At 53.6% G+C, this 25597-nt stretch overlaps 1 protein-coding gene across 1 annotated transcript in view; it reads left to right on the top strand.

Annotated features, from left to right (window-relative positions):
• The window catches only part of Adcy1 (adenylate cyclase 1), an 88129-nt gene that overhangs the window by 1841 nt on the left and 60691 nt on the right, over positions 1-25597 (top strand). The window contains exons 2-3 of the mRNA XM_013070432.3: positions 12168-12317; positions 25178-25296. Of these exons, the coding sequence (XP_012925886.2) occupies positions 12168-12317; positions 25178-25296 (269 nt within the window). The remainder of the gene's footprint in view (positions 1-12167; positions 12318-25177; positions 25297-25597) is intronic.

The raw sequence follows: 25597 nt of genomic DNA, 5'->3' as shown, positions 1-25597 counted from the left end.
GAGAGAGTGGCCAGGGGGAGTCCAGCCAGGAGGGGCACGGGGGCGGGCTTCTCCACAGCCCCTCTGCACTTCCTGTGGGCAGCACAGCCGTGCCCAGCATCCTCCTGGGCACTCCCAGCCTCCGCGGCCCCCATCTGCCTGCCTTTAGCTTGGCTCTCATGCTGGCAGCCAGACCCTTGTGGGCATGGTGAACTCCCCACTGCGGCCAGATCGGCAGATGCCGGGGCAGCTCGGGCGTAGGAAGGCCAGGGATCTGGGCCCTACAGTCCCTGTGCACACCAGGGAGTCTGCAGGGCCATCCAAGCCTGGATTATTGTCTTCTTTTTAAAGAATTTTCCTATACAGCTCTGAGGCATTCTTAGTAGAGAAAGATTAAAAAATCAGGAATCTGCCAAGGTCCCCCCACCCCGAGTAAGAAAAGCTCCTGTTACTCAAGGGAGAAGGAAGCCCAGCCCAGAGACTAGGCTGCCTAGGGACAGCTGTCTGAGTTTCCCTGCCCTTAGCTCCCTGGGCGATGCAAACCCTTCCCTCACGAGCCTCAGTCTCCCCACCTGTATGAAAAGATAAGCGCACCCCACAGGGCTGTACTGAAGGTGGCAGTTTCCTGCTGGAAATCTTGTCACTTCTGAACCCTTCTGTTCTCCTTAGAATGTTCAAGTTCAGGTTGATGCGGGTGTTAGTGACATTGACAAATAGATGAGATCCCAGGTGGAGCGACCTGTAGTGGTGGGCGGGGCTGGATGCTGCCCTGGGGTCCTGTCTTCCAGCTGCACAATTCCAGGTGCTGGGAACCTATCCTTAAGGAGCTCCGGGGGAGGGGGAGGAAGGCGGCATACGCAGCAGGCAGCGTTGGCGTCCCCGCTGCTCCTCTTGCCTTACCGCCACCTCCTGTCCATCACACCCGTCACCTCTGGGGCTTAGCACCTGCTGACTCTTGCTGCCTCCCCAGTACTGAATTCTAGGCAGGCAGTAGCCGTGCACGCGTCGGGTGGGGGGGATGCCCCAAAGGGACAGGGCTACCTGCAGGGGGACAGAGCCGGACATTTCTTCAGGGTCTCTGCCCCCGTGGGGCCCTCCTGGTGCGGAGCCCCAAGAAAACACCGGGCCCTCTGCTGCAGAGTCAGGTGAACTTGCCCCTGAGCAGGTCTGCGGAGAGCCCAAACTTTGGGCTGGGGCCTGGGTTCAAGTCTGCTCTGTGCTGGGGTGCATATCTGTTTTCGGGGCCACTGACCATCTATGAGGAGGTGCCCAGGGTCCCTGCAGCTCTCCTGTTCTGCGTGTGGCACATGAGGCTCAGGGGGCACAGCCCTGTGCTTTGGGGGCACCTCGTACCTCTTCTGTAGTACCCAGGTCAGCTGCACACACAGTTGGCGTCGGTAGCCGGCGCTCACTCTTCCCCCGAGCGGGTGCTTGGGTCTGGTGCCCTCTGTCCACATCAGGGGTCTCTGGGGCATGTGGCCTGGTGCCACCCCATGGCCAGCACTCAGGAACTGCCTGTAAATGGTGTGCTCAGCATCCGGCTCACAGGGTTCCTTCCCTCTCCCAGTCCCCTGCTTCCCCGCTACTCTTGGACCCGAACAAAGTAAAGCAACACTTTTCTACAGTGCTGCCGAGCCACTCCTGCTCGGGTGTGGCTGTGGTCTGCTCATTAGGGGACAGCTGGGGTGGCCAGGGTGGCCACAGAGCGTGGGTGGGCTGGAAGCAGCATGTTGGGTGCTATGGGGCATTCAGGGTGGAGTGGGGAGGAGGGGAGAAGAGGAGATGCCTCAGGTCTGGGCTGGCCCTTGGGGATCCGCTTGCTGTAGGGATGCGTGGTGCCTCCAAGGAGGCCTATGCTGCTGACATGCTCTGGGCTGCTATTATTTTTTAAATTTTGGCAGTAACTGAGGTCCATCGTCTCCTCCACTATGTGTGCTTCATTCCATTGCTTCTGCATGTGAAAGAAATGTGTTTCAGTTTCTGTTCTTAACCCCAGGCAGATCACAGACATCTCTGTGATCACAGGTGTCTGCCGCCAGAGCTGTCACCGGGATCTTTCTGTTGTTCCGGGTGTTGGGCTGTCCCTTTCCTGCCTCCCCTCTGAGGTCTGCAGGTCAGGGCTGGACTCCTGGGGAGAACAGGTTCCTGCTGCTGTGGAGGAAGTGGTCGAGATGCGAGCTCAGGTGGGAGCTGGGGGCTTGCAAGTGGGTGGGCCTCCCGGCTTCTGGTCAGTGGGATGATCGGCCGTTCAGTCTGTGGTTTCCGAGGACAGGTGTGTTCTCCAGGCTCCGTGTGTGGATTCTGTCTGGCAGGGCTCCCCGACCAGCCCGCACTGTGGCCTCAGTGCTGGGGCCTCGCTCTTACAGTCGGCTGTTTGTAGCTGGTGGGCTGCTGAGCCCTGGGAGTGAGGTGCCTGCCTAGATCCCATGGCGGAGGAGAGCCAGGATGCAGGGCAGGCCCCGGCTGTTCACCAGCTGTGGCAGGAGCTGAGCTGCTCTCCACTCAAGGCTGAGGGCAGTGAGGCGGAGGCCTAACCTGTGTGCATCTCAGGACTCTAGTCATGGCCACCCCTCCTGTGTTCACGCTCATGTACACAAACGCGCGGGGTTGCCATAAACTCAGGCAGCCACACACCCACAAGACGCTCCTCCCACACACTGTCACAGTTATTCTCATACTACATACGTGCACACACATGTGCACATGCTCACAAATACAACAATGCTCACACCTTCATAACTCAGTACATACCCACCAACATGCCTATAGACATTCTCACACTCATACATACACACTCACACACAGAGACTTGCACATACACCCACTTAGCCATGTGTACACATAAGCACTCAAGGGAACACACAGGTGCACAGATACACTCATTGACACGCATGCACACCCCTGTGCCCACTCACCCATGACACCTTTACTGGTCAGCACCGTGTCCTCCTCTGTGTGGGAACTGCAGCCCTGGGGAGGGCTCGTCCCTGGCAGAGGCCCGGCTGTGGCCCTCCTCCCATACCTGCTCCATGACCTTGGGTGACATGGGGGTCTGGACTGTGGATTGAGGAGGCCAAGCTCAGGCTTGGTGTGGCCGAGCACCCTGGAGCCCGGGGTTGAGCCTGGACGCTGGGCTCCTTTTCTCCACAGCCTGGTTCATCTGTTGGCTGTCACGTCACAGGTCACCTGTGGCGCATGCCTACTGCTCTGTCCCTGGCTTCCTGCAAGCTCTGGTCCGTCTAGAGCTGTGGCATTTTTGATCACACATGGCCTGTGGGGGCCTGATGAATCCCGTCCGTACCCATGTGTGGGGGTGTGGGGTGTGCAGCTTGGGCAAGCAGGATGGCAGGGCCATGCCTGGGCAGGGACCCCTGTCACTTCCTACGGTCCAGCCCTCACCGTGGGCCTCAGCGTGGCCTAGCGCTAGTCCTGGTGGCCTGCTTCACCTCTTGACTGCTCATGACCCTTCAAGTACCTATTGCAGGCAGCAGACCCTGTGCTGGCTCCCAGCCCGTGCAATCTGTGATCTTTGGAGGGCGCCCCCAACCCACTCCACAGTGGAGAATGGGGTTGGAGCTCTTGGCCTGTGCTCGGCACCCAGTCCTCCATGAGAAGCATCAGAGTGAGATGCTCACCATCCACTGCCCATGCTCCCGGAGGGCTGCTCCATGGCACCGTATCCCACCCTCGGAAGCCGCACAGGCACAGGTATGCCCTTGAGCCAGCTGCTGGGTGGGCGGTGGGCGTGCAGGAGACACCGGGCCTGATGGGTGTGTGCAGGGATGGGGAGGCTGCTCCAGGGCACCTGGTCCTGCGGGGAGACCCTGCCCACCTGCCTGGGACCTGTGCTGGGAGCCACACCTGCTGGTACCATCCTCAGAGGTGCTCGGTGCGTACTTCTGAGAGAGAAGTCCTCCTGCGGGGAGACACCTTGCCTTCCGAACCATGATGGCCCCAACGAGGGGCCTGACAAACGCTTCTGCTGCTTGTTTGCCATGATGCTTGCTTTTGCTCCAGGGCCACCTCTCCCACTGTGTGAATGATTAACCCAGTGGCAGGTTTTAGGAATCACTGGCGGAGCCTAAAGATTTTGAAATAGCTCTGAGGTTTAATTTAAAAACCATCAGTGCTCGCAGATATCACAGATACTTCCCAAGAGCTGGTGGTGGGCAGGGCCGTGTCCCCTGTGGGACCCTGCGAGATAGACACATCTTTAATGCCAGGCATGTCAGCTACCATTTGTTCCAAAGTCAGAGATGTACGGTGACTTGGCCGCTGGTGTGTGGGTGGGGGTGGAGGGTTTGGGGGGCAGAGACTTCTCTGGGGGACCCTGTGTTGTGTACTGGTGCCCTGGGCGGGTGTGTCAAGTTGTGTGGGAGCTGACTGTCCCCAGCGCGCTCAGCACCCTGGCCTCGCACCTGACTCCCAACTTCCGCCCTTTGCTCCCTGCTCTCCTGCTGGTGTCTGTGTCATCACCAGCCATGGCCACCTCTGCCTCTCTCCCTTGTTCCTGAAGATGCAGCAGTGGGTGACCTGGGTGGACAGGCCTGAGCCAGCGTGGAGAGGGGCACTGTGGGGGAGCAGGTGGGACCCTGCCAGCTGGAGACCCCCTTGGCATTGGGGTGCGGGGGTCACACGGGAGACACCAGAGGCCACGCTTTCCCTCGTCTGTCCCCATGCGGGTTCCTTTCTAGGTCCTGTGATCTCGGTGTCATGAGTTAGAAACTCAAGGGTAGGTGCTCAGGGAGAGCCACCAGGTTCCTTTAAAAAAATCTTGCTTTTATTTTATTTAAAAAATGGTTTATTATGGAAAACTCAAACATTCCCAGGTCAGAGACCGGCACAGTCATTCTTTGAGTCCCCGTCAGTAGCTCCACCCATGACCAACATCCTGCTGAGCCTCTGTCAAGTGATGCAAATTCCAAGACACTTAGGAATCCAGAAGTGGAGTGAGTGATTACATTCATTTAAAACTGCACTTTGCGCGGTGTTGCACAGGCAGCCGCGGTCTGGAGAGAATGACATGGCAGGTGCCACCCAGCCTCGGTGGATAGCAACGGGCAGGCCTGAGGCGGGTGGATGAGTGTCTGGGAGCTGCCCCCAGACATCCGGGGACTGTGCTGGGCTGTCCCTGGGATGGTGTTAGGTGGGGTCCCCAGGATGAGAGTGGGCCACCCAGCCTGGTGTACGGGTCAGCAGGGGACACCCCGGGCCAAGGCTGCAGTGGGGGAGTGGTCCTGAGAGTGGGTCCTGAGAGTGCCGTGTCCCGCTGCGTGGTGGGGCACGGACTTGTGGACGCATGTGTGCAGCGTGCTCTGCATCGGGGCAGGGGAGAGGCAAGTCCGGCGTGGCCATGTCCAGCATGCCAGGGAAGTGGCACTGCCTGGAGCTGGTGACTGCAGGGGCTGCGGCTGCGGCTGGCGTGCTTGTGCTGGGCAGTGGCGGTGGAGCGGAGTGGGCCCCGGGGTGCTCAGGGCCGAGTGAAGGGCACATAGACAGCTCGAGGGACTCCGGTTCTGGCCTGGGAGGTGGCCCGGGGAGGAGGGGCAGGGGTCTGGGAGTGTGGGGGACCTACCTGCCTAGCGACCTGGAGGGGCGTCCATCGGTGCCACCAGGGTCTGCCGATGCTCCCCTCCCTCCCTTCCTCTCCTCTCCGCTTCTCTCCTCTCCTTCCCTCTTCCTTCCTTCCCTCCCTCCTTTTGTCACTTTTCCTTTTTTATTTTTGTGGTCCTGAGGATCGAACCCAGGGCTTTTACACTGAGCTGCATCCCCCGCCCTTTTTTTAATGTTTTATTTTGAGACAAGATCTCGTTAAGTCAGTAAATTGCCCAGGCTGGGCTGCAGTTTGCGATCCTCCTGCCTCCCCTTCCAGACTGCTGGGAATACAGATGTGCACCACCACGCCCGGCTGAGGATTTTCCCCTGTGTACTGTGGGTGCTGGGTTTTCGGCTGGCAGCTCTCACGCCTTGCCCACATCTGTCAGCCTGAGTGTCTCTGCAGCCCCTGAGGTAGCCTGGCTGAGGGGTGCTGCTGGCCTCCCCACCGGGTCTTCTTTTCCCGGCGAGGTGCTGCACCCCGTCCACACCCCCACACCGAGGGGCAGAGAGCAGATGACTGGGCAGCAGCTGTCTGCCTGCCTGGCTGTCTGTCCTGTTTAACTCTGCCATGGGTTTCTCCCGGTATGGATTCCAGGGTGTTTACTTCACACCTGGGTAATAATTCAACACCACCTTATTTGTTCTCAGATTGTTCCAGCTCTGGCCACTCGGGGCTCCTCCATCTGGCTTCTGTGTCCTGGGCACACCTGTCATTGTGTGTGTGACGTAAAGCCCTGTCTTTGCTCCATGGCACTGCAGGATGCTCCCGGATCCCTGTCCCTTTGCTGGGATCTCCTAGCAGGGACTGCAGCGTGGCCCTGGATATCCTTGGCGAGACAGCACCTTTTATCTGCCCGCAGACAGAGCTGGAACTGCTGGAACATGTGCACCCCTGCAGATATCGTTGCACTCGCATGTCTGTTAGGGTTAAGCTGACTGTGAGCTCACCCGGATGTCTCACACCCTAGCTGGTTACAGCCCAGCATCCCCTGCTGCAGCTGGGGCTGGCCCTGGGGGTGACCCCGCAGGTCCCAGGTTTGCACGTGCTCAGAAGCTTCCGGGTGCCCACGAGCCCCTCTTGTGAATGTGCCTGGGCCTGCTGCCCTTCTTGGTTCTGCCCTGTCAGGCAGGTCCCACCAAGGGGCTGGTCTGAAGCATCTGATGCTAGTGGCCCTGTGTTTTGGTGGAAAGGTGACTGAATAGTAGCATTCTCCCTCCCTCCCTCCCTCCCTCCCTTCTTTCCTTCCTTCCTTCCTTCCTTCCTTCCTTCCTCCCTCCCTCCCTCTCTCTCTCTCTCTCTCTAGACAGGGTCTTCTATGTAGTCCAGGCTGGCCTTGAACTCACCATGTAGCTCAGGCTGGCCTCAAACTTGCAGCGATCCTCCTGCCTCAGCCTCCCAAGTGCTGGGATCACAGGTGTGCACCACCACGACCAGCTTGAACGTATGTTCTTAAGCCCTCCTTGTCCGTCTGCTGCTCTGACCTCTGTGAGGTGGGGGCTCTGCCCTCACTGGGGCTTTGTTCAGGAGGGGTCAAGGGTGTCCTGGTTCCTGGGGACCCTGTCCTCTCTGCTGCGCCCAGGGTGTCTGCATGATGGGGCCAGTGCTGCCAGGAAAGCAAGGGGGCGGGGAGGAGGGGCTGTTTCCAGGGCTGTCAGTGCTGCAGGCCCCCCCCCCCCGCCGTGGGTGTTGCCTGAGTGTTGTGATATCACACGACCCTGGGGTGCACATGGGTAGAGGGGGTACCGTGGCATGGAGCACTGTGGAGTGGTGAGTCGGGGCTCCCCTCTCTATCTGGAGTAGCTAAGAGGCCTCAGCTGCGCCCCCCACCTCTGATACATCCATTCATGAGACAGGTGGGTGGGAGCCCAAGGGAAAGACCTGGAAACAGGCGCGATCAGGAAGACGTGACAGCAGCAGAAGGGGGAGATGCGGCTTCAGAAAGAGGGGAACATGGCTGAGGCCAGCGAGGGTGTCCAGGGCTGCCCTGGGGCCGGTGGGAACGCTGGTGGGGTGTAGACCACTTCCAGATGGGCCAGAACTGGACCCACTGCTCCAGTTGGCCAAGTAGGGGGGAACCAGGCCGGCTCTGCTCCAGGTCCCGAGACCCCTGGGGCTTCGGCCGTGGATGCGCACCGGGAGGAAGAGAGGGCCTTGAGGACTGGTCAGCCATCCTGACGAGCAGAGGCACCAGCTGTCCCCCTCTGACTCCCTTTCTTACTCTGCAATCTGAGTCCATTGTGTTCTGGGAGGAAGCCAGAAGAGAAAGAAAGTGGAGATGTGGACGAATCTCAAAAGGGAGATTGTGTTGTTCTTAATTATAGTTATATTTTGAGGGCTTTCATGTCCTTTGGGAAGGGGCTGGTGACTTCCTGTGCAGGCCTTTCTGGCGGCCTTGTCTGGTCGGCCAGTGGCCCCTTCCGGGCCCCACGGTGCCTGATGATTGGCCGGATCTGCACTGGCACTCGTCTTCCTGTCTAGCTCGTCGGTGCGCCCTGTCCTTGAGAGGCCGCTGCCTCCGTCCCCCACCCTCAGCCCCTGCTCTTGTCCTGTGCTGGGGCAAGGGTGTGGACATCCTTCTAGTCCCCTGGCTGGTGGCCCTGACATCTCCCAGCTTGTGCAGGGGGCTGTGGGATCCCCGAAGTCCGGCCCACTCAGCACGTGGATCCAGACACACAGCCTGTGTCCTGCCCGCACTGCGTTCTTCCCCAGGGCCCCGCCTGGCTCTCACGCCTCAGTGCTGTCTGTCGGGGCCGCATGGTCTCCCAAGCTTGGTATATGTTCTCTCCTCAGCTGTGACCCACTGCTCTTAACGGCCCCAGAGCCCTGAGCCCGACACATGACCGGCTACTTAGCTGGGTTTCCTCTGGCTGAGTTCCTTACCCAAACACTCCTAGGTCTAAGGCCATGGGCATGGCCCAAAGGCTCATGTGTTCATCCTGGATGTTTCTAAGGACACGTATGTGCAGAGAGGACGAGGTGCACAGCGCTTGTTCAAGCAGTGTGGGTGCTGTGCTGGGCGTGTGCAGAGCGACACACTCGTCCCTGCCTCGGTGAGCTCCAGGAGACTGGGTAGCCTGGCCCTCTCTGATTTTGTACGTTGCATCTGGGAGGCCTTGGGGACCCTTCCGGGTGAGCCAGGCAGGTGGTGTGGATGAGCTCGCAGGAGTGTGATGTGCCAGCCAGGGAGGGGTGGGAAAGGCCGGTGTTTACCATAGCGCTGTGATCTGTGTGCTCATTCAACAAGAGCTCCTGCACTGCATTGAAATTAGCAGAAGGCTGAAGAGCGATTACATCTCCAGAGCTATGGGGCAGCACTCGGGGCTGGCCCATTTGGAAGGACTTAGCAAGGTGCATTTTCTGCCCTGGAGCAAGCTGTGGGAGCGCTAAGGGTGTAAAACCAATCAGGACATCACCTCTGTCCTTGGATCCATGACTTCTCGTCATGAGATGGACAAAGCTTGAGAAGTCACCAGGAATCCCAGCTCAAGAGCATGGTTCTGCAAAAGACAGTACAGTCCTCCAAGCAGTGTGTCGAGGTCGTTAGCACAGTGACACAAGGCACTTAGTACATCCTAACGGCCTGGCTGGCGTGTTCGTGGAAAAGCTGGGTCCAAAAGCTATCCAAGATGGCAGCTCAGGAAAAAGTATCAGAAGAGAAATGGCCGGTGTTGAGTCACATGAAGGTGTTCAGGTCACGTTCAGGGATCAAGCTCACAATTAGATGTTCAGGTCACAGTGAGGTGTTCAGGGTTGCAGGGAAAGGTTCAGGTCACAGTGAAGTCATTGCTCAGGGTCACCTGGAAATTTTCGAGATTGCATGGAGGCATTCAGGGCTACAGTGACATTGTTGTGCAGAGCTATCTTTTTTTTGGTACCAGGGATTGAACTCGGGCCCTTGCGCTTGCAAGGCAGGCGGTGAAACCACTGAGCTAAATCCCTGGCCCTTGTGCAGAGCTATCTTGTGTTCATTGTCATCGTGGAGATTTCAGGGTCACCGTAATGATGTTCAGGGATCTAGGAAACCATGCCATTGGACGTCCTGCCACCCTCTGACCCTTCCCCACACGACTGCCTTCCCACTGTGGTGACATCCAGGAAAATCAACTCCTTGATTGCCAGTGTATGGGGTCAGTGTCAGCCCCTCTGGATCAGGTGGACCTGAGTCTGGGGGTTCGGACAGAGGCTGGCCATTCACTGGGGCCCTGCAGATCCATGGTCATTGTCCTTACTCCCTGGTCACCACTCGGAAACGATCCATTTCTAGAGTGCACTTGACTGTTGACTGGACGGTATTTCTAGCCTCATGTTGGACAAGTCCCTGAGGTGTAGAAAAGTAAACTGAGGCACAGTAGAATTTATAAAGAGTTTGTGTCAGATGCAATTCATGAAGGGGAAACACTAAATCAAAAGAGGTTTAATGTTCATGGATACACTTGTAGCAAAAAAATGGTCTGGTGATGGTTGCCCGATTGATTGTTCCCTCCGTATATATCTGTAAGTTTACTGGCTGCTTCCATTGGTTAAACTTTCTCGTTTTCTTGCATTTGCCAAGAAACAGCTCACATTAAGGTTGCCCTGTGTTTGCAAATCAGCTGAGGTTAAGGTCACTTGGGAGATGTCCGCACCTTTGGCTTCACCTGCTCAGGGCCAGGAGGAGCAAAGGTACTCAGTTCACTGAAGCTAGGAAGCAGGGCTGGGGGCCAGGGTCCTGGGGCTGGGGGCCAGATCAAGTGCCCAAGACCCCGTGCTGTGATCCAGTCCCTCCCACCAGGCCCCACTTCCTGTTTCCTTCGCCTCCCAGCAATGCCACCCAATGATTAATCCATCAGTAGATTAAGCTGCTGATGCAGTTACAGCCCTCGTGATCCAGTCACTTCCTGAAGGCCCGTCACTTGGCCTTCAGGGACATTTTAGATTCAGTTCATAAATGGGGCTTCCAGCCTGCCCATCATTTTAATTTACTTTAACAGAGGTCATTTCAGACACCTCGAGTTAGAAGGTGCTTAAATGTTCTCTGCCCTCTCTCCATGGACTGTCCTACTTGCTCCCTGGCCCAGCACTCAGGGGTGCCAGGCACTTCCAGGTCTCCTCTGCAGGCTGCTGGAGACCCCTGCTGTCCCTGTGGCTCCTCTCAGTCAGTGACCCTGTCTTGTGGGAGTTCTGTCCTTGGACCCCTCCCCTGCCTGTCCCTGGGTGCTCTGCTTCACAGAGTGTGGTGCACAGTCATGTCCGGGGCATTTGTGGCAGATCCTTGAGGGTCAGTGATATTTGGGAACTGCAGGTTCCAGTTCCCTTGGGCAGAGGCAGAAATGCTGGGTGTAAGCAGATGCAGAGATTCCTTGCTTCCTCAGCTGATGGGGACACTTGTTCACACGGTGCCTGTGGCCTGTGTTGGGTGAGGGTGGATGTTCCCTGCAGGGGGAACCTGTCATGGTCCTACATGGCTCTGGGCCTGTGGCCTGGGGTGTCGGGACAGACTAGACCAGTAGTCCCACTGCGCCAGCAGTTAGGGCTGATGCCTGGGGCTGAGCCTCATCCTGGGCTACCGAGTCTGGCCATGTGACCAGGCAGGGTGTCCCTCTGTTCTCGGTCCTGCAAGGGCTTGGCTGAAGCTGGGTCAGGCCAGGAAATCAGAAACACTACGTGCCTGGGACCCCCCACTGCCCAGTAATAGAAACTGAAACCTGGGCCTTGGCACTGAGCTATGCAGAGTTCTGAGGTAGAGTCTTGCTGAGTGGCTGAGTGGCCCAGGCTGCGATGAGATCCTCATGCTCCAGAGGCTGGGGGGACTGGGCATCACCACCACTTCCAGTTGGGATCCTGTTGCAACCAAAGCAGCAGCATCTTTCTGGCCAGGCCTTCACAGCTGGCCTCAGGTGGTGGCTGTCACGGGGGAAGCCCCAGGGCTCTGCAGGGACAAGTCTCCAGGTGCTGCATCTCCTCATGGTGGGCTGGTGTTTGCTTCATGCCCAAGTCTGCCTGGGTTTTGCTTCCGTTAGTTCACCTTCCCTGAGCCTTCTTAGGATGTTCCATGGGGTCTCTGAGAGCAGTCGTTCTTCCCTCTGTTGCTGCCTGGGCACCTGGGTCCTGGATGGGGCTTAAGGAACAGAAAGGTTTTCTGCCCAGCGTTGGAGGCTGGATGTCCAGGCTGAAGGAGCCACAGGGCTGGTTTCTTCCGGGTGCTCAGCTTATAGACCATGTTCTCCCTTGTGTCCCTCCTGTCCAGTGTCCTGTTCTCATAGGCCACCAGTGCGATTGGATCAGGACCAGCCTACTGACCTCATTTCAGTACTCCTTTAAAGGCCCCGGATGTAAATACTCTGAGGTTCTGGGGTAAAGGCTTCTACATACGAATTTGGGGGAACAAACTTAAGCCCATAATGCTAGCCTTGTATTCTACTCAACTTCCTGCCGCCATGCAGGCCCGACGAGCGTGCCTGGCCCTGTGCCTGGCCTGAGGCCTCCAGTGCTGTGGGTGTGGGTGGCCTCTTGGGGGTGATGTGGGGTCATTGTGGTGATCTCTGAATGCTCCCCAGAGGCTGCGTGCACCTGACCAGCCCCACATGCTGTGTCTGCTCTGTCCCTGCAGCTCGGGGCCAACGCACTGCTCTTCGCGGGCGTCAACATGTATGGTGTGTTCGTGCGCATCGTGACGGAGCGCTCGCAGAGGAAGGCCTTCTTGCAGGCCCGGGGCTGCATCGAGGACCGCCTGCGGCTGGAGGATGAGAACGAGAAGCAGGTGAGGGCATGAGTGGGCCGCTTTGAGGGCCTTCCCGAGCCTGGGCTTCCTGCTCAGTGGCAGGGGCTGTGATCCTGGTGTTACCTGGTGTGTGGGGCCATGGAGAGATCAATGGGCCTGGGTGCCCTGCAGGGGCTGAGCTGCTTTTCAGCCGTGGATGGCAACAGGGGTGGCCTTGAGTGCTTGTCTTCCAGATGCAGCTGGGTAGGCTCCTCTGGCCTCAGGAGGACCAGGTGGGTCCTGGCCACACATTAGGAGAGTGTGAATCTGTGGCCTGCTCTGACCTGCTGGCGATGGAGCTGGGACGGGGGCTGAGGGATCATCACCTTGGCTCAGTGTGGCTGACCCAGGGCACGCTGGTGCTTCCGGGGCGCCTGGGAGTTGAAGAGGGTCTCATGGACACAGTGGAAGACCCCACAGTGCCTGCCATGGGCTCCTTGCTGTGCCTGTCAGGGTGGAACAGGCCTGCAGGAAGCTCCCATGGCTAGCACATCCCCTGTGTCCATGTCTGCTGCTCAGGGGCTTTGCTGGGGGCAGGGATGGGTGACTGAGAGCCTCAGCATGAGGCCTGGCTCATCACAGCACCATCTCCGGGGACCCTGACTGCTCCTCAAGGTGGGGCTCAGGGGCCCTCCAAGTGCCAACCACTGAGGTCTCAGGATGTGTTGGTCAGGGTGGTGGTAGGAGAGCGTCCAGCTCGCAGCTGCATTCTGCTTCTGTTGTAAATCCAGGCTGTCATTCCACACACCGGACGTTTAGAAACATGCACCATTTCTCGTCATCTGTAGACACCACAGTGAAACCCAGTATTTGTGTCCTAGGAAAAGTAAGAAGACGCAGTGGAGAAGTGGCTGCCATCTGTGTTAGATGTGTGCACTGGTGAGTGTGTGGCTATGTAGACAGATGTGCAGGGGCAGTGTGTGGTTGTGTGATGAGTGTGCACTGGGGAGAGTGCGTGTGCACATCCGTGTAGATCACCTGGCTGCCTCCCTGTATTTTCTTCCTGCACCCATATAGATCATTTTATTTTTATTTATTAAATTTAAGGTCAGTTTCTGATTAACATGTATTAACTGAATGTAGGGAGGTATTTATTAGAATATTAAGGAGGCACTGTGTGATATTTCAGCACACTCGGGCAGGGTGAGCGGATCTTATCAGGTAATTAGCATTTCCCTCTCCTTAGCATTGCTGCTTTTTGTTTGCAGCCCTTAAATGACTCCTGGCTAGAACTGCACACAGTGTATGTACCATGCTGTTGTGAAATGCACTCTGACCTCTGTTCTGTCCATACATTCCTGGGGTGACCTTGGGGGACTCGCCTTGATTCCAGGAGGGGTCTGAGTCCTGAGCAGGGGTGGTAGGGTGTGGGGCAGAGTCCAGAGGAACCTGAGCAGGCTGGGTCTCTGGGAGGAGTGTGGTAGAGACCCTGACCCCATCCCCAGGCCCTGAGGGCTGAAGCTGGAGGGAGATGGCTCAAGGTGGCTGCCAGGATGGCTGTGTGCATAGGGCCTGTGGTGGGCTGTGTCTGAGCCCCTGACACTAGCAAGAGGGCCTCTGGACATGTGGGGGGTCAGGGCTCAGGTGGGAGCCTGGGTAGAGCGTGGAGCCGCACATGGGGCCCTGCAGGGAGTGTGTGGCTCAGGGCACTTGGCAGGCAGGGGCTGGAGAGCCCAGGACACGCTGCTCCCAGGGGTGTGGCAGACACACACAGGCTGTGTCTGCAGCCTGCACTGAGCTCCCGGACCTGCAGGGCCACTGTTCTGAGATGCAGATCCCCCTGCTTTAAAGGCCCCTTATCCTGTCCCAAGGACTTGATGGGACACACGGAGCCTTTTAAATAGTGATCCCTCCCTCATGACCCCTGGCAGGGTTGGAAGTGGAGGCAGCAGAGCCTCAGTCCTCCTCTTCTCTGTTCCCAAACCGGATGCCTCCACAGATGCCAACGTGGTTCTTGCCCCAGACTGTTACTTCTCACCTTGGTAGATGGGTGGACCACCTCCAAGCCTGTGTCCCAGGTGACAATGCCTGTCACCAGACAGGGCCCTAAACCCACCTGACCTGTACTATTAAGTTGCAGGTTCACTGACTCCCCCTGTAGAAACCAGTAAGAGGCATAAAGGGAGTTAGTAAGCAGGAATTTCATGTGTACTCAAAGAAATAGAATTTGGGCTCTCAGGAGAAGAGGTGCATTCTGATCTGGAGCTGGGAATATTAAGGCCTCTGGGTGTCTCAGGATGGGTGATCTCGGATGCGTGTGCTGACTGTGTAGACCGACTGTTACCCGTTGGCAGGCCATGATAGGATGAAAGCTGTTTGCATGTGTTTGAAGCTGAGATCTGCTGCCCACTAATATTGCTGCTTCCCTGAGGATAAGCACAATTTATAGATGAAAGAGGTAGTCCATTCACAGATGAGAAGGCCCATTTTCAGGTGAAGGAGAATTGCCCAGATTTATTGTATATTGGAAGAAGAGAGAAAACAAATTAAACTGAGCTTATGTCCTGAAGCTGTAGGTTTTCTTAAAAGTAAAAATTTAAAATTCTGATTTTTCCTTGTCTCCTTTCTACTTATCCTTATTTCCTATATCCTCCCTCAGGGAAGATTGGAATTGGCCAGCTAGGGCCGTGCTGAGTGTTCTGTGCCTCAGTAGTACTAATTTCTGCAGTAGCCCCATGAAGGAGGGGATGTTTATATGGGATCCTTTGTCCTCTGATTATTCAGTGCCCATAGCTGCCTGTGTTGGGGTCCAGCCTGGCTTCTGCTGAGGTGGCTGGGTCTGACTGCCCTCATTGTTTTGGGCTGGGAGTTTGCTGCCAACCACATGGAATAACAACTCTGCTTTTTATTTTTATTTATTTTTTATTTTTTAATATGTTTATTGGTACATTTTAGGTATACAATATGTTTACATTTATCATTGGGTGCTTGTACCTGAACATGATGTATCTTCGTTCTTATTTTTTCCCCCATTACCTGTGGGCCCTTCACTCCCTCCACCCTTCCCCAACTCTGCTTTTTAAAGGAAGTAGAAAGTATTTTATTCTGAGCCAATATGGGTGACCCTGGCCTAGGAATATAGATTGGGGTTATCCTGAGTTATGGATGTGTTCTGTCATGGAAGAGGTTACCTGAGCTGTATAGCCACAGAATAAAGAAGGTGATAAGTTAGCTGAGTGTGGTGGCGCATGCCTATATTCCCAGCACTCTGGGAGGCTGAGGTAGGAGGACCACAAGTTCAAGCCCAGCCCGGGCAACTTAACAATTTAGTGAGTCCCTGTCTCAGAATGAAAAATAAAAAAGGACTGGGGATGTAGCTGTGTGCAAAGGCTCTGGGTTCAGTCCCCAATGCTGTAAAAAGAAAAAGTCATAAATCAATGTGTCTAACACATGCCTTGGTAGGGGCATTAGGTAGGTTGGCTGCAGCATATCGGGGAATTTTTCCTGTAGTTTCAGATGCTATTGGGCAGCACTCTTGGATTTGGGGTAGATGGAGGTGTGAGGTCTGCTAATCCTAACTGTACATTTGGAGAGGGTCACCTAATGAGCATGAGGATGTTAGGTCACTTGCAAAGGTTAAAAGTAAGTGGCTATTTTTCTAAAGTATCTAAGGTAGCCCAACATAATTTCGGCTTTTGCTCATCCAGGGCATGCAGTCAACAGGATCTTTAAGCCTAAGCCGGCTTCTTCAGAGAATGTCAGCCCATGTGTCTGTGTGGAAGAGCATTAGAGTTGCTCTCCTGTCCTCTTGGAACCTCCTTGGGGTGGCCTTAGCACTAGAGGGGCTGGGAAGGAAGATGGGGACAGGGAGCAGACTCTTGTGTGTGCCCTTGTAGCACTTACTTCACTTCTAGAAGGTTCTCTACTCTACTCCAGGAAAACACACCTAAACTGTCAGTGTGCCTGAGGCTGCTTCCTTTGGAAGTGGAATCTGGGCCATTAACCCCCAAAGTCAAAGAATGAAATCACGGACAAAAAGGAGTCAGCTAACAGGAGTGCTGATTGGAAGTATAAGAAGAAAGCAAGCTTGTGGTTGTCAGGAGGGGTCCCAAAAGTGGGTTTGCCAGGGAAGCTCTTTATCTAGGGTCTTTTATGGTATGCAGAGCATGGGAATTTTCTCAGTGTCCAGTAGTCACCTATCACAGGTGGCCTTGTGGGTTTAAAATAACCAGTTGAGACCTAGGCTTTCTTTTTTTTTTTGTTCTGGTTCTGGGGATCACAGTGCCCTGAGCTAAATCCCCAGCTCAAGAGACTTAGGCTTTCTAATGCAGAGTTCAAAAGAAAAACCAGTTTCTTACAGTCTTGGAATTCCTAGGAGCCCAGCTCCCAGACCAGAAGTAGGGAGGGATGGTTCACTTGGTGCATTCCATTCCACCTAAAGAGTTGCTTTCCTGGGAGTCAGAGTCTTTAACTGCCTATCCTTATCTGAGCTCTTACTCTTTTTCCCACATCTGCTTTTATATTTCTGATCTTAGCTACCATATTTTCCCCACAATAAGATGGGTCTTATATTAATTTTTTTCCAAAAGATGTAATAGGGTTTATTTTCAGGGAATATCTTATTTTTTATATATGACAATCTACATTTATTCACATACAACACTATACTTATTCATGTATTCATGTACAAAAATCTGCATTTATTCAACTATAGTCATGTCGTCTGGAGCACCATCATAATTCATCGTGTGTGGCAACAGACATACTAAATCCATCTGTCTAGTTGATGATCTTAACTGGGGCTCCTTTTGGGGGTTGGGCTTATAGTATGAGCATCTTGAGAAGTCATACTAGGGGTTATTTTCCCATTGGGTCTTATTTTCAGGGAAATAGGATATCTATATGGCTTGAGTTAGCTCTTAACTTGGTGTATGCACTGTTTTCTTTGTAAGGCTGACCAACCCGAGTCCATTTTATGCCCTGTTCCTTGCTAGCTGCCTACCAGTATTTGCAAGTTAAAGTGCCAGTTACAGAATTTGGATTTGGTAAAATGACCCCACCTCCCACCGAAACAAAGCTTGAACCATGGCTCAGTTTCCTGCTTTATGTAAATAAAGGATGAGGAAGAGTGCTTTTTGATTGGTTGTGCCCACATGCAAATGAAGGATATTGAAAAGAGCATCTTCTGATTGGTCCTGTGAGCAGCAGCACCAGATTTGAATGAAGAATTTCAAATAGCACTTTTGTGAGTGGTTCCATGTCCAGTGATGGTCGTGTCACCATGTTGGGAGTGTCCCTCTCTCTGAGTCTCTCCTGCCCTGGGGTGTCCCTCACCCTGTTGCCCTGTCTTAGTGGGACACCCCTCTGGCCTGGGCTTTGCACATCTATCTCCATGTGGAGGGCTCTGAGCCCTGATGGGGACATTGGAGAAGACACTGTCCCTGGCTTGGAGCTGTCAGGAGGAGAGGGACAGGGTGACCCTGGCCTGCAGAGCCTAGAGGAAAAGTCAAACCGGTGCCCAGTCTGGGTGGCTGGGTGGCGACTTACAGGTGGCAGCTACAGAAGCCCCCACCACAAGCAAGACTGGACAGCAGGTGAGGTTGGCCTGAGGTGCGTGCGAGGGACACAGCTGTCCTGGGGCTGTGCTGCCCACCTGTGGGGAGGACGGAGCAGGTGTTCTTGGGTGGAGAAAGCATGGCTGCCCTGGAGCTTCCTTCTCCACTGCCTCTCTGCATTCCATCCCTGCCTCCGGCACCACTTTCCTGAAGCCCCTGGGAGCAGCCAGGCACCAGGCATGGGGCCTCAGTCACCGCAGATGCTGGTGAGAGGTGCATGAGCTCAGACCCCAGACCCAGTGACACCATGGCTCTGTTGCTAAATCCCAGAGGTGGTGTTGGGAGAGGCCCCAGCTGCTGATGCACAGACAGCCATGGCAGGTGCCTGGCACCCAGCTGCTGGCAGCATCTCCAGCTGGTGTGGAGGAGTAGGTATGATCAGGGCTTTGAAGGATGTGTAGGAGTTTGCCAGGTAGAAACAGGAAGGTCACAGGTGTTAATTTTGGGAAAGGAAAGCCAGGTCCCTAAGCCTGAGCTCTGCCTCCCATGACATGAAGAAGGTGGGACTGTGGGCTGGAAAGACAGTTCCATTAAGACCCCTGGGGTCCTTGGGGTGTTCACAGCCCCCCACTGCAGCCCCATGCTGGGGCATCTGAAGACAACTTAGGTTCCTGAGGCCTCCTACACTGCCACCCCCACAGCCCACACACAAAGCTTCCCCAGAGCTCATGCTTCCTCCTGAAGTGGGGGTCTTGTCCCCCTAGCCCCCACGCTCCACCCTCCTGGCCCGACAGGGCCATGCTGCCCCTCCAAATGCCATTGCTAAATCTGAGCCCTAGAGACAGCAAGCAGCTATTTAAAGCACACACTCAATTCAGTCTCCTAACAAGGTAAATGGAGCAATTCTGAGTTCCCTGTTGTGGGGAAATTTATCAAGAGAAAGAAAACATTCACTTAAATAGCACAGGGTGGATTTTTAATCTGGCTGTTACATTTACAGCATCATGACAGTTATTATTTATGCTTCATTTTATAAACAGCTTTATTGATATCGATATACCGTGAAGTTCAAATGAAAGATTGAAACAATGAAATGCATTTTAAAATATTCACAGAATTACTCTCACTAGTGTTATTATATAATAATCTCAATCTCATATGTTAATTTTATTTAATATATATTTGTGTATAGTCTTAATTTTATTAATCTTAATTACCCTAAGCTTATATATTAATCTTATTTAACATATTGAGTAATCTTATCATACAGAATTACACAGTAATCTAATTTTAGGATATTTTAATTACTGTGTCCATTAGCAGTTATTCCCTGTCCTAGCCCATTCTGTCGCTCCACCAGATCCAGACACCCGCTAATCTTTTGTCTCTGTGGGGAACTCCTGGAGACATTTTCAGGACAATGAACCATCTAATTGGTGGTCTTTTATGACTTGCGACTGACTTCCCCTTAGCGTTAGGGTTTATCTAGATCTACAATGGCCCGGCAGCCTCCTGTGTTTGGAGGGTGATTGGATCACAGGGGCTTGGGCCAACCTTGCTGTGAGGAGGTGGGGCCTGATGTCACTGTGGGTGTGGCCTGGGAGTGGTTATCTCTCTTCCTGGCTCCTCTTTTTGCTCACTGCTTCCTGGCCACCATGCCTGGAGCAGTTCTCCTCTGCCCAGGCCCTTTGACCATGCCACCATGACATAAAGACCGAAAGTCCTAAAACGTGAGCCAAGATAAACCTCTCCTCCTTTAAGTTGTCAGTGTCTGTATTTTGCCTCAGCAACCAGGAAAGTGACTAAGAGAGGGGCAATGAGATTGTAGCAAGTATCAGTACTTTATTCCTCCTCATGGGCAAATACTGTTCTGCTGTATGGATTGGCCACAGTTTGTTTACCTATTCACATCCTATAAATATTTGGGTTGTTTCCATTCTTTGGCCGTGAAACATCATGTGTGCTTTTTGTGGACACACATTTTCATTTCTCTTGAGTTTGCTGGGTCATGGAGTAACTCCGTAGCTAGTATTTGGAAGAACTCCCTGCCAGGTTGTTTCCCACCTGGCCCACCATTTTCCTTTCCCACCAGGGATGCACAAAGGGCAATTTCCTGCATGCTTGGAGTCACTCAGAACCTGTTTTTTTTATTTTTAAAATTTTACTTAAAAACAAAAACCAAACCACTTTAGGTTCCCATGAAGTTGTAAGAAACAATACAGAGAGCTCTCATGTGCCCTTCACCCCATTCTGCAGTGGGGACATCTTGCAGAACTGTGGTACAGGGTCACAACTGGGAGATGGATTTTGGACGGTCAGGGGACAGGACATCCACACATCCACTGCCACAGGGCACAGAGGTGCCTCCTGGGTCACGGCACTCATTCTCAATCCCTCAGACTTCTCCGTTTCCCCTGGTTTATAATTCTCCAGGCATCATCTAATGGAATCACTCCAATTGTTGAGTTTGGGGGTTGGTAGAATTCTCTACAGACCCATCCAGGTTACTGAATTTGTCAGTAGTTAATTCCCTGTGTTGCCACATGGTATTCTTTGCTGTGGCCAAGGCACAGCTTATTTAGCTGTTCACTACCAGAGGACGTCTTGGTAGCTTCCGGTTTGAGGCTATTACAAATACAACTGTATGAATGTTTGGGAACTGGTTTTCATGTGAACACAGGTATTGATTTCTCTGGCATGAATGGCCGGAAGTTCGTGGTGGGCCCTTTGGTAGTTGCATATTTAATTCATTGAGAAATAGCAAAACTCTTTTCCAAAGTGGTTGTGCATGACATTCCCAGTGATGTGCCTGTTCATGTCTTTTGCCCATTTTCTAGTTGGAATTTTCTTAAGTTTGCTGCATTTGAGAATTTTTCATACGGCCCAGATACAAGTCCTTTGGAGACTGGGTGGTTTGCAAATGTTCTCTCCCAGCCGGAGCTTCTCTTTTCATCCTCTAACAATGTCTTTTGCTGAACAAACATTTTGAAATTTTGATGAGAGTTAATTTAGCACTTTTTAATTTTATGGACAGACAAGTTGTTGGATCTATTAATGGTTTGTTCCTTGTTCCTTTCTTTATTGATCTGAGATCAGATCTAAGAACTCTGAGCCTAGCCTTAGTTCCTGAAGGTTTTTCTCATGGGTTTTCTTCTAAAATTTTCATAGCATAGTTTAGCATTAAACCTTTATATTTTAAGTTAATTTGGAGGGAAAGTGTGAGGTCTAAGTCAAGGTTTATTTTTATGGTTGTGGGTATTCAGTTCTAGCATTTGTTGAGAAGACTATCCTTCCTCCATTGGATGACTTTTGGACCTTTGACAGAAACCAGTTGTGCATATTTATGTGGATATGGTGCTGGGTTTTAAACAGGGGGCAGACTCCAGTATCTTCTGTGTTTATCCTTTTACCAGTACACAGTCTTGATTATTATTGCTTTGTAAAAAGTCTCCAAGACTAAGTAGACTGATTCTTCCTACCTCATTTTTTTTTTTAAATCACATTAGCCTTTATTACTCTTTTTCTTTCCATATAAATTTTAGAATAATCTTACCTATATCTACTAGAGACATTGCTGGAATGTTGATAGAATTTGTGTTAAAGCTGTATATTGATTTGGAGAGAATTTGCATCTTTCCTATATTGACTCTTCCAATCCATGAAAGTGTGTCTCTCCATTTATTTAGATTTTTCTGATCTCTTTAATCAATATCCTGTGACCTTTTTAACTCAATCATTTGTTCTGGGTGTCTAGGCTTTGCTTTGTTTTTGTTTTTGTAGCGTCCTCTGTTTCCTGTGTAGACCAGCATGTAACTCTTATTTCTTTCTTCCGGTCTGTGTCCTTCCAGTGTGATGCTGAGTGTGAGTGACAGGGCTGATGCCCTGGCCATACTCTGGGCAAAAACACTCAATGTCCCACCTTTCGGGGTGATGCTAGCTGTAGGCTTCTTGGGGTGTTCTTTATCAAGATGAGGAAATTCTCTATTCCTCTGTCCCTGAAAGTTTTCATTATGAATAGATGCTGTCTTTTGTTCCACCCTTTGTCAGTGTTAATTGCCATGTGTATTTACTCCTTACCCCTTGCTGTGATCTATAGCATTGATATTCGATATTGAACCAGCACTGCATCCTCAGAGTAAGCCCATTCGGCAGGGTGTACCGGCCCTCCTGTGCATTGGTGAATTGCTGGCACCTCCTTAAGGCTTCTTACAATGTATGCTTATTGTTGAGAGTGTCTCAGTTCTTTGTTGACTTGATGATGATGGCTGCTTTGAGGTCTTTGTCGGTTATTCTGACCTCTGTGTCCTTCTGGTGCTGAGAGTGTTGCTTGTCTTTGTTCATCCACTGAGCGCCTTGTAGTTCTTGATGTCATGTGGGGTTTGTTCACTGGAACCCGGGCATCTGCTGGGCACTATATGAGAAAGTGTCTCTTGTTTGGACCTTGTTTGGGTTGGGTTTCTACTCCTTCTTCCCTTCCTTTCTCCTTCCTCCTTCCCTTTCTTCCTTCTTTCCATGGTACTATGGTTTGAACCCAAGGCCTTCATGCTGGGCTGCATCTCCAGCCAATCTGTCTGTCTGTCTGTCTGTCTGTCTATCTGTCTCTCTATCTAAATCCTGGGAATCAAACCTAGGACCTTTCACTGAGCTGCATTCCCAGACTCCTCCCCCTTTTAATTTTTTTACACTTTGAGACAGGGTCTCGCTAAATTGCCCTGACTTTGCTTGACCTTGCAATCCTCCTGCCTCAGCCTCCCAGAGTGCTGGGATAACACAGGTGCACCACCACCTGGCTCCTTTTTTATTTTTTATGATATAAGACCTCACTAATTTGCTAAATTGGCCAGGCTGGACTGAAACTTGTGATCCTCCTGCCTCAGCCTCCCAAGGGCAAGGATTACAGGTGTGCACCACTGCACATGGCTGGGCTGGTTTTCTGTGACGTCACTCTGGCAGGGGACAGGGACCTGTGGTCTCTTTACTACTGGGAGGATGAGAGTCCTGGCTCCATACTGGGCCTCCACTGACCCTTCCTTATTGCGGGCAGGAGCAAGGCACTTGATGCAGGAGGAGCAGAGCAGGCCTGTGGTCCTACTGACCCCGGGGGAGGGGGGACCAGGGTACTTGTAACAAGGGCATGAAAGTGACAGGCCTGGCTCCCTCCATGGCCTTCTGTGACCCCATCCAGTGCCAGAGGGGAGGGTGGAGGTCTAGCTCGGTGACTTGGTTTTTGCTGGTGTGGGTGGGGTTGGGTGCAGACCAGAAGCCCAGAGAAGCCACTTCGGTGTCCTTTCTTAGGCTCAGGTCTCTGCCGCTCAGTATCTTGATGCTCTTGGGAGCCTCCAGGACTTCGGTGGGACTGGGGAGGACCAAGCAGCCCCATCTCCCCAGAAGCCCTGCCTGTGCAGCCGTCACCCATATATCTAATTTGTATGAAGCTTGGCACATTTACTAGTCACACTTTGATAGTCAAGATAAGTGCATTAAGGTTTCAATATTGTATTTGCAGGACAAGGCCAGCCTTGCTATGATCTATAGTCAATCCAGAGTCATAATAACTTTTGTCCCTTTGGTTTCTGGCTGTGCATCTCATTTTGCTGGTTGGACCTTACCGGCATCATCCTCTGTTCCTGATGTTAATACTTACTGCATTTGGGGCTTCGGAGTCCCATTGGAGACTGGAAACTAATCGGGTAACATCTGTATTATGCAAACGAGCTACTTTATGTCAGGTTGCTTTGATGTAAATCAGAAGGGAGTGCTGGATCTTATGACATGGCCCTTTTGCATCCTGTGGAAAGAGTTATGCTTTAGGTTTGCTTATCAGCAGGTGGTGGCCTTGGATGTTGTTGTTCATCTAAAGAGGCAGCTATCCTGGGCCCTTGGTTGGGAGTACAGGCAGCTGTCAGGAACTTCACAGGGCAGGGCAGGCATCTGCTGGTGCTGTGGCAGGTCTGATCCAGTTATCCCTCAGCAACCTGGTTTTATTTTTTAAGTTCCCCACCTAGGTCCCTAGGGTGAGGCCTTCATCCTCATGAACCAAGATGGCAGCTAGAGATACTGCCATTGAGGTTGCATGCCCACCCATGGCCTGGGAGAAAGATAAGAGAAGCCGTTTTGAAGGCTATTCCAGAAGCTCCCTGTGTTCACCAGCTTTCCAGTGCTACAATGAAATACCGAGATGGCTTATGAAGAGAAAAGGTCCGTTTTGGCTCACAGTTTTGGAAGTTCTGGTCTGGGACCAGTTGGCAGTGCGTCCTGGCAGGAGCATGCGCCAGGGCGAAGCAGCTCACCTCGTGGTTCGTGTCCAAGCTATGTAGCTCCTGCAGGACCTTGGTCTGTCTGATTTCTCTTTGCTACATGAGCTGCACAGGACGCTGGAAAATGTGGTCTTCTTTCGTAACCACCGAGGCCCCTGATAAGGCCGAGCACTTCCTGGGTGCCTGCAGTGGGGGGACATCTGGCCGTGGCCGCTGACTGTGGTAGCCCCCTCTCAGTGCCCTGTGCCAAGCCAGCCCCTGTGCCCAGTTCTTCCTTCCTTCCCTTGGGGCCAACCCTGTGGCCCGGTGGTCCAGATGCCTCTGTTCTGGAGGCCAGTCCTCCTGCCTGGTGGCCCAGCCCTTCTGGGTGTGGCTTCCTGAGCTGTCTGCACGCACCCGGCTCAGGCAGTGGACACTGGGAGCCCAGCCTCCCTGCTGGGGCAATGGCCATGCAGTGACCACAGGGGCCAGGTGGGGCCCATTGTCCGGCATGGGGACACTGCCCACGGTCCCTGTGGGTCTCTCAGGGCCATGCCTGGGGCTGTGCCTGGCTGGACGCCTGAGGAGTTGTGAATTCTCCCTGAGACCCCGAAAGCACAGACCCGCCCTGTGCTTCCCTGAGGCCTTTCCAGTGGGTTTGCCTCAGTTTCTCCACCTGGCTGGTACTTTTGAGCAAGTCTGTAGAATCGTCCCGGGGCCAGGGATGCTGATAAACACAGGGACAGGTCCCTCACCTGGTGTGGTGGGCCACCCCAGGGCCCCTTTGTGAGGCCATGTCCAGCCAGGAGGGGCTGAGGGCCTCAGTGCTGGGGGGGGGCGTGGGGCCAGGTGGGCCCGTGGGAGCCAGTGGCGTTTGTGCGTCTGTGACCCCTCTGCCCAGGGTCTTGGCGGCCCCGCCAGCCAGCGCTCCTGGAGCGAGCTGGCTCCCTGTTCGGCGAGGTCCAGGTCTGGGCCCTGGGCAGGGTCTGTGGGTCTGGTTGTGGTTCACTGTGCCTGCAGGGGTGGGGGGCGGGGGTCTGTGGCCCCCGGCCGGGGCCAGCTCCCTCCCTGGCCTCCTCCAAGGAAGAAGGGGGACCCTTTGCCTCACGTGGCCTCCTCTCCTGAACAGGAGCGGCTGCTCATGAGCCTCCTGCCCCGGAATGTTGCCATGGAGATGAAGGAGGACTTCCTCAAGCCCCCCGAGAGGATTTTCCACAAGATTTACATCCAGAGGCATGACAATGTGAGGTAGGGCTGGCAGAGACCTGGCCTAGAAGTGGGCTGGGGGGCTGTAGTGGGGAGCCACAGTGGGCCCCGGGGGAAGAAGGTGAGGATGGGGTGATGGAGGTGGGGGGCGGGATAATGATGAATGTGGGGAGGGGATGAGATGGGTGGGGCGGAGGGAGATCACAGCAGTTCGGGAGGAGAGGGCAATGTGGTCAGGATGCCCAGCTGAGCAGTTACCTGGCAGGGAAGCCGGTCCCCTGGAGGAGCTGTGGCTTCTTAGGTGACACATGCTGTCACTCTTGTTCCTATTTCCTACCACAGT

Source organism: Heterocephalus glaber, unplaced genomic scaffold (assembly GCF_053883595.1).
Source record: "Heterocephalus glaber isolate CG9 unplaced genomic scaffold, H.glaber_assembly_v1.0 deba00001610, whole genome shotgun sequence".
Classification (NCBI taxonomy): domain Eukaryota; kingdom Metazoa; phylum Chordata; class Mammalia; order Rodentia; family Bathyergidae; genus Heterocephalus; species Heterocephalus glaber.
This window is presented reverse-complemented; position numbering and strand designations above follow the sequence as displayed.